Source organism: Notolepis coatsorum, assembly GCF_963971535.1.
Source record: "Notolepis coatsorum genome assembly, chromosome: 12".
Taxonomy (NCBI): domain Eukaryota; kingdom Metazoa; phylum Chordata; class Actinopteri; order Aulopiformes; family Paralepididae; genus Notolepis; species Notolepis coatsorum.
Genome location: NC_140176.1, coordinates 57,791,646 through 57,800,362, shown reverse-complemented (window position 1 = coordinate 57,800,362; position 8,717 = coordinate 57,791,646). Strand labels below are relative to the sequence as shown.

The 8,717-nt window shown below is 41.5% G+C and overlaps 1 protein-coding gene across 1 annotated transcript in view; it reads right to left on the bottom strand.

Moving 5' to 3' along the window:
- Positions 1 to 1,733: 1,733 nt before the first annotated feature.
- The window catches only part of svila (supervillin a), a 98,227-nt gene continuing 91,243 nt past the window's right edge, over positions 1,734 to 8,717 (bottom strand). The window contains exons 32-36 of the mRNA XM_084326519.1: positions 8,342 to 8,497; positions 7,477 to 7,617; positions 6,634 to 6,755; positions 5,756 to 5,911; positions 1,734 to 3,434 (exon numbers count right to left, since the gene is read on the bottom strand). Of these exons, the coding sequence (XP_084182645.1) occupies positions 3,348 to 3,434; positions 5,756 to 5,911; positions 6,634 to 6,755; positions 7,477 to 7,617; positions 8,342 to 8,497 (662 nt within the window). The 3' untranslated portion in view covers positions 1,734 to 3,347. The remainder of the gene's footprint in view (positions 3,435 to 5,755; positions 5,912 to 6,633; positions 6,756 to 7,476; positions 7,618 to 8,341; positions 8,498 to 8,717) is intronic.

Genomic DNA, 8,717 nt, shown 5'->3' with positions numbered 1-8,717 from the left:
AAAGGTCAGTGAATACCACAACACCAGAGGAAGCTCAACAAATCATGTTAAACCCAGATTCGGCTCAAACAAGGGACTAAACACGTTTTGCAATTATGCCACATCAATGTGGAACGCCCTACCCAAAGCTGTAAAGGAATGTGAATCCCTACCCACATTCAAAACCGCTTTTAAGAGCACCTACGGGAGGCTGCAATTCGAAACCCCCCTCCCCCTCCTAATAGACAGTCCCCTCCCCATCATATGTATATACTCTGTCAGGATCTATGAGTAACAGTACTGTATATTTGGATACCGCATATGTCACAAATGTATCAGTACTAAATACCTATATGTCCCTATGCCATAAATGTCATGCATGTTGAGTATGTCATAAATGTCAATATGAATTGAAAATGGGGGACCCTGATGTAAACAAGACAAACGTCTTTCCCTGGTCTGCATCCCCTTAACAATTGTGTGTATTGAGCCGTACTGTATTGTACCCATTCTGCAATCTGTTAAATAAAGTTTTCATTCATTCATTCACAGCTTTAAAAAAAATAAAAATAAAAAATGTTTAATGTTTTTTTAATAAAACATTTTAAATAATTTTTTTTATTGGCGACCCAATAAAAACGGGCCCGCAACTCCTAAGTATGGGAAACACTGTCGCTCACAAAGTGCCGTGACTTCCGTCTGTTCTGCCGGCGGGCCGTTGCATGCTTTGATTGCCACTCACGAGTTTTCTCGGATTTATAATAGTTACGTTGAAAGCCACTCACAAGATTTCTCTGAATTTTTTTTTTTTTTGCGATCTGAAATCATATTGCATCACGCGAGCCTACCCTAGCCTACCCAAGAGCCGCCGGCGATCAGATGTGGAAAAAAGCGCCCCCTATCGTCTCCCAGATGACATCAGGGATTTTGGAATGGACTCAATGAAAATGGATGGGGGAAAAAAATCCTGTACTCCACATTTTCCAGTCCACTGATGCAGCCGGGGTTACCAGAGTTCATTATGGATCCTCTGAGCGCCGCGGATCATGAGTTCTACTGTATACACGTTAGATCTATACACTTATCTATTTTTTCGAATGGTGATCAGGAATTGGAATATACCAGTTGGATACCATCTGATGTCAGGTAAGGAATCTATGTTATCAGTGTTAGGATAATCAGACTCGTTTTGATGAAGATATAAGCCGTTTTGTGAAATGTGCTCTATCGGTTTCACTGTAAAATCCATGAGGAAATGAAAACGGCTATTATCAGCGCGCGGCTCGAATGGGCGTGCGTATACGTATAATATTGATCATCTAGCGTTTATTTGAAAACGATTCATAAATAGGCCGACAAATATCAACGTTCTGGAATATTTCAGTAAAAGACGATTATCACAGAATGGCCCAGAATGGGCTGTTTTTTTACCTCAAAACGGGTGCTTTTCAAAATGCTCTCAAACGGAAATGAAGTGATAAAAAACCAATCTGCCTTGACAGCACTGACTGGAAAATGATTCTTTGATAAGCGACGGGCAGATTAGACACATAGCCATAATTTAAAACATAGATTAGGCGATATTAACGTTAACGTTGAAGTGGATGGTGGCATTCAAGCACTAAGTCGTGCGCCCCCTGGTGGCACTGAAAGGAACCTGGAAAGATTTACTTGATTATCTACATTCAAGTACTAATACATTGTCATAGAAGATTATGAGAAGACTCATAAAAAAAAGACAAGAAGCAACATACTCAAATTTACAACTTTCGGTTTTTATTTCTCTAATATTTCTTACAAAGAGTCTTCAAAAAAAAATGCAGACTATAATCTGTATAAACTGTACACAAAAGCAAGGCACTATACACTGTAGATTCAACATCAAAATACATTTCCACTGCCCCATTTCTCACTATGCCATAGTTATGCCTGTAAAAAAAAAAAAAAGCACCTCTCCCTCATCTGAGCAAAAAAAGCACCTCTCCCTCATCATCTGAGCACCTGAAATAATAACACCAGGTACATCCAAATTAAGCTGCATGTGGTTTGTTCAGTGAATGGCAAATTGTAATGTTTACAGGCTCTGGGCAGGAGAAAGAATGACTAATCATCCATAATCAAAATATGACATAAACCTTCTCAACATCAATAATACAATCTATTTCATCATTAAGCTTACCGAATACTCAAAAAGGCTTTTTCTTATTCCTATATGGTACTGATAATATAAATATAAATTATTTTATAACTCACAGACATACATAAAAGTATAGCAGACGTAGAGTCTGATTTGGAGTGCGATGAGCAGGCTGCTTTACCACTCCACTCCAGCAGATGGCTGCATCATGGCTGAGAATGAGGGCTAAGGGCAGGGCCTACATATACATATGTACATACATAACTACATACTGTAGCATAGGTTTAAAGAGCCGGAGCAGGTTATACCACAACACATTAACTCACCCACCCAAAAAAAAGAGCTTATGAGCTACACTCATAATATGGGACGCACTCTTGACCTTGTGTCGTCTCGTGGAGTTTCTCTAAACAATATTGAACTGCTAGATTTTAATGTCTCTGATCACTGCAATTTTCCACTCCTTGCTCTACCCGTATCCGCTCTTAAGTCGGCTAGCAATTTTTCCAAAAGGTTCTTAGCTGCTTCTGCCAGTAATAGCTTTAAATCATAAGGGTCTTACGGTCAGTGATTTACTAGATCATTTTAATAGAGCATGCAAGATCATCCTTGGTGACATCCTCCTAACCGTCTCTCTTGCTGTGGAACTCCCTACCCGAGGAACTCAGTGCCTTCTTTTAAATCACCTCTCAAACTTACTTTTACAGGAATTACTTTTTTTTATTTGAATTTCTTTTATAGTAAATGTATTATTTGTCTATCCCTTTATTTATCACTTGTATCTCTCACTTGCTTTATTATACACTGTCAGGTCCTACTGTATATACTATGTTTTATTCATGTTCTTGTTGCAGTTATCCTGACTGTGTGAAATATTTCAGCTTGAAAAGCACTTGTAAAGCACACACGTTTTTGAAAGGTGCTATAAAAATAAAGTTTATTATTACACAAACACAAAACAAAAAGAGGGGGTGGGGCAACACCACAAGAGGCTGGCACACCTCCGCTCATCCATCTCATCCTCCACTGCATCTCTTCCTCCTCATCCCTCCATTTGGGGGATGTCCTAAAGAAGAGTCCATTCCTGAGCTCTGTCCTTTTCCGGAGGTAAAAAAAATTATTAAAAGAGTTCTCAGTGGCATGTCCCGTTCCTATCCGGACCAAACCGGCACCCGATCAGGAGATCTCTGATGTCGGCGAGGTCGGCTCTCTCTCTCGTCCCTGGAACCTTCTAGAACAGTCCTTTGGCTTTCTTCACGTTCACCTGCTTCCAGCCGGGCAAACACTCATACTCCTCTCTGCTCATCTCCAAGCCTCTCTGGAAGGAACCCAAACACACACAAGCATTCAGAATACTGTACATTAAAACATGCATACGTTAACGTCACACCAAAACAAGGTTCCAACCGTCGTGTGAGAGGACTGAGGGGCCGTTAGAGGCACCCTGTGAGAACACACTCATGCGCGGAGTGAGCACCCTGTGAGAACACACTCATGCGCGGAGTGAGCACCCTGTGAGAACACACTCATGCGCAGAGTGAGCACCCTGTGAGAACACACTCATGCGCGGAGTGAGCACCCTGTGAGAACACACTCATGCGCGGAGTGAGCACCCTGTGAGAACACACTCATGCGCGGAGTGAGCACCCTGTGAGAACACTCATGCGCGGAGTGAGCACCCTGTGAGAACACACTCATGCGCGGAGTGAGCCGAGACACACCGCCATCCATCCTCCTTCCAACGCACTGTATCACAGGAGTTTGTCAAACACGTCACTGAGCATTCAGAGATACAGTCGTGAGTGGAAAGGAACATGCTTGAGAAATGGCGTGTGTTGATCCACACCTAGATTAAGATTATGGAGGATGTATAGAGAAAAGGATGGCGAGTTGGAAACAAGACGGATGGATTATGGGTGATGTAGTCGGATAGAGAGGGGATGCTGTGCAACGGTGCTCGTCCGGGTGGGCCACCCATGCTCACGTCAAGAGAACTCACCTTCCCATGAGCCCCTACACCCTGCAGGGTGGAGTGAATGAAAGAGTTATTATAAAAGAGACAAGAGGATGGATAAGGGATGACTGAGAAAAAATACATGAAAATGTAAAATCCAGATGCAATGCAAGTATGCAACACATTCATCCCTCAGAGGAAAGGATGGAGATAGAGAGAGAGGGGGGGGGGATGAATAGGGCATAGGCAGTTCTGAAAAGGCAGGAATCAACATGTAACAGTAGAGGTGAAGATGACCAATCGGAAGACTAATCTTCCTGACACTGATGAGAAGCCCAACTTCCAAAACTTGACTAACACTGACAATATCACACATTAGTAAATGTTCAGTTGCTATTGCATGCACTTATTTGTGTTTCATTACACTACGTGTGCATGCTTACCAACTGTTTCGCCTGTTTTATTGCAACACTACTATCACCAACATCTAAGAAGGGACACCCCCCCCCCCCTTGAATGGCCCTTCTAAGGTTTCTCTCCTCCACATTGCCTGTGGTGCATTTTTTCCTATTGCTACAGTAGGTTTTAGTGAGTTTTTCCTTCCCTTCGCGTGGGGTATGTCTGGGAGTGTTGCATTTATTTATTTAAAAATGTTTGGACTTCATGGTGTTTTTGTTTCGTTCTTGATTTATTATGTTTCTTCTTGACTTGTTTAAAGAAGACGTGTCCGGCCCATGGGGACGTTAACGTGTGTTGTCGGGCCTTACAAATACATTTGATTTGATTTAGTATTGACCATCACACATACAACATTGAAAATATCACGCACTTTAGTTGCATCACGCACACACTGCTGCTAACATATACCTTGTATTGTATAGTTTGTATAGATATAATATACAGTGTGTACCATGTTTACAAATCTACCAGTTGAGGAGCCGGGAAAAACAAGCATCTCACGTTTTTCTGAATGTATGTACATTTAAAAAAGCTGTGACAATAAAATTATCTGAATCTCAATCATATTAACCATCATACATACATCGTTGACAAAATCACACATAACAATGACAATATCATCACACTGACTTTCACACGCACACTTCTTCCTAAGAGAAAAAAAGAAAACATGGAGACAAAGCCCCAATGAATTCCGAGATGACCTTAAAGGAACACGCCAACATTTGGGGAAATTAGCTCATCGTCTTCTCCAGAGAGAGACAAGAAAATAGATACCAGTTTCCTCTCTGTGCGTTCAGTAGAAAGCTATCTGGCTGCACGTTAGCCTAGCTTAGCACAATGAATGGAAGCGGATAGTGCCGGTTAGCCTTCGGGAGAGGTGTCAGTTGGACGCAACAAGAGGCTAACGTGCAGTCAGATAGCTTCAGTAGCTTTCTACTGAACGCACAGAGAGGAAACTGGTATCCATCTTCTTGTCCCTCTCTTCATTATGAATTGAAAATGGGAGACCCTGATGTAAACAAGACGAAAGTCTTTCTCTGGTCTGCATCCCCTTAACAATTGTGTGTATTGAACCGTACTGTATTGTACCCATTCTGCAATCTGTTAATAACATTTTCAATCAATTAATCAACTTTGGAGAAGACGGTAAGCTAATTTCCCAAAATGTTGGCGTGTTCCTTTAAAGTGTGTAAATGGTTCCGGCCTCCCCTCCTCGGTCTCACCTCAAAGTCCTCGTCGTTCAGGTAGACCTCCAGCCGGAGGGGGTCCACGCCCTCTGGTAGTGGCCTTGCCAGCAGGTCTGCCAGGGGGTACATGTTCTTACACAGCCTGGCCAGCACGTCCTTCACCAGGATGATCTGGTGACACACCTCCGCCTCCTGGCAGGGACACCAACACAGACAGTGTTAGAATCACCCCTATGTTATCAGGGTTCCCACAGACATTGCTAAATGAAATTCAAGGACCTTCAAGTACTTTTTACAAGCACTCATTTTCATTTTAAAAGGTCATTTAAAATGATCCAATTAACTTTTAAATGCATTTGCTTTATTGGAAAAAAATCTGATCCAATATTTATGGCTTAAAACCAATTTCCGACAATTAGTTACACTTTAGATAAAAAGAAATAAAAGTTCTTGATTCAGATTTTTTTTTATCATGGATGAACAAAACTTTCAATGCGAATGGTTGATTTGAATTCCAAGGACTTTTTAAACACCTTCTAAAAAGATTTGCTTTAAGGAATTCCAGGCCTTGACTTTTTTTTGGTAAAAAATCAAGCACTTCAAGGACCTTGTGCGTTATATGCGTTATATTCATGACACCATTCTGTCCATCAGTGTCAGATGGTGATGGTTTATAGGTAAATTAACCAGGAGAATGTGTTTTAGAAAAAAATGTAAGGAGAATTTCTTAAGTCTGTAGATCTTTGTGACTATAGGCAATATATACTGTACAAGCAATAGACTATTCATTTAAACCAAATATCATAACCTATATGTTATACACCATGCTGCTTCACTTGAATTCCCCCAAGGGGATTAATAAAGGAACACGTGACTTGATAATATATATAGTACAATCAGATCATTTGACCCACCCTCTCTGTGATCTCTGCGATGTCCTCTCGGTGCTCCCAGTTGGGGAACATGTTGGTGAAAGTGAGGGGTTCCAGCCCAGCGTGGATCAGATACGACTTAGGAGGCTTCTTCTCATTCTTCTCTGTGGAGCAGAGGGGGACAAACTAATTATTTAGCTGGATGGTATAGAGATGTGAACCCATGACTATGTGATCTTTCTGCCCTGGTGGGTAGGTCCTGCTATATACTGTATTATAGACATCCACCAAATAACTCAAACTGCATGGATCAACTCAAGTTTACTGCTGACGCATGGATTGTGCTTCTACATTTCTGGGCCTGTATTAGTCAAGCATCTCAAAGTGGAAGTACTGATCTGAGACCAGATTGGCTAAGTGAGGTGTATCTGGTCATGTGATCTGAACAGTTTAGGTTAGTAGTCCCATTGGTAGACGTGTGATTAATATGGGCCCTGGTGTAACTAAAAGTAATGATTCCCGTTTCATCAAAGGGCAACAAATGTACTTTTGTCATTATCAGCAATATTGCTCACATGCATTGCCTCAAAGAATGTGCCAAGATACTAACAGCCTTAAAAGGAGAACTTGGGTATTCTTCTTTTTTTTTTTTTTTATCTTTTATCATTTGGAATCTAAACGACTGAAATTGTTTGAATTGATCCAGTATTGAGCAAGATAGCATCGTCTGGCTGCAATATAATGTATATGGGGAAGAGCTATTTTTTGGCACCGACCGGCTCAGACTGTTATGAGAGGAGTCTAAATGATTGAATCGATTATCTCAAGCCACTTATACCCCCAACCAGGAGTCTTATCTGGTCTTTTAAGAGTCGGGCGGCGTACCTCCACAGTACTGCAGCACGGTCTCCATGGCACACTTCCTGTCGGCGTCCCAGCGGATGCGGGCAGAGCCGGTGCTCTCGTCCTGGGGCCACCAGCCCTGCCACAGGTACACTTCATGGTGGTTGTCCACCAGAAATAAGGCTACACATGAGAGAGAGAGGGAGAGAATGAATCAGATCATTACAACACAGGTACATGTAGTTTGTGTGTGTATTCATGCTCTGGATTATCTGGATGCATGTGTGTGAGTGTGTGTGTACTAGAGCTGTGAATCTTCACTGGCCTCACGATTAGATTACGATTCAGCTGTCCACGATTCGATTAGATTCTATGATGCATCTCGATGCAGATCAATAATATATACATCCTCAATTGTATAATCTATATTACTGCACATGGCTACTTTTTCATCAATTAATACAAGCAGTCAGATACATTTACTTTTATTTAGAAAGTAGAATGCCAAAATAAATGTCTTCTTTACTAGTGTTGCATGATACAGATACTAGAAAGGTATCTCGACACCCAGGCCAGCTGTTAAAAACGGTTCAATACTCTATTAGTATCAGTATCAATACGTTTAGAATAGCCTGATGCTGTATTTTCTATGAGTTGAGTGGATGCATGACCAGAGCACTAGCTTTAATAATACAATAATAATAATATATTTGATTTGTAGGGCGCTTTATAGTTGTGGAGCAAATCCCAAAGCACTACATTGTAAAAGAACATAAAATCTAGCAATTTTTTTTAAATTTTTTTTTAAGAATCAATTATGTTCCGTCACTGCATCGATGCTGAATCGTCAACATCCGCATCGCGATGCATCTTAGAATGGAGAAATGTCCAGACCCCTAGTGTGTACCTGGCTGGGAGGCGGTGTAGAGGTCCTCCTGGAGGAAGGGCAGGGAGTTGACCTGCTCAGGGTCTCTGGACGGGTAGAGGAACTCCACGGCTGCAAAGTCCCCCGACGTGCTGCTCAGCTGGTAGAGGCGGGGCGTGAAGTTGAACTTCCCAGGGTCTGGAGGTCAAAAAGGTCAAAAACACTGAGCTGTGTAATTCACTTCTCTAATAAATTCTTTCAGTCCAGAAATGTTCTTACCTTTGTGACAAGGTTAGGGTTAGTCAAGGATATTAAGTAGGGATGTCCGATATTATCGGCCTACCGATATTATCGGCCGATATTGGCATAAAAATGTGATATCGGAAAATATCGGTATTGGTTTTCGAGAAAAAATAAT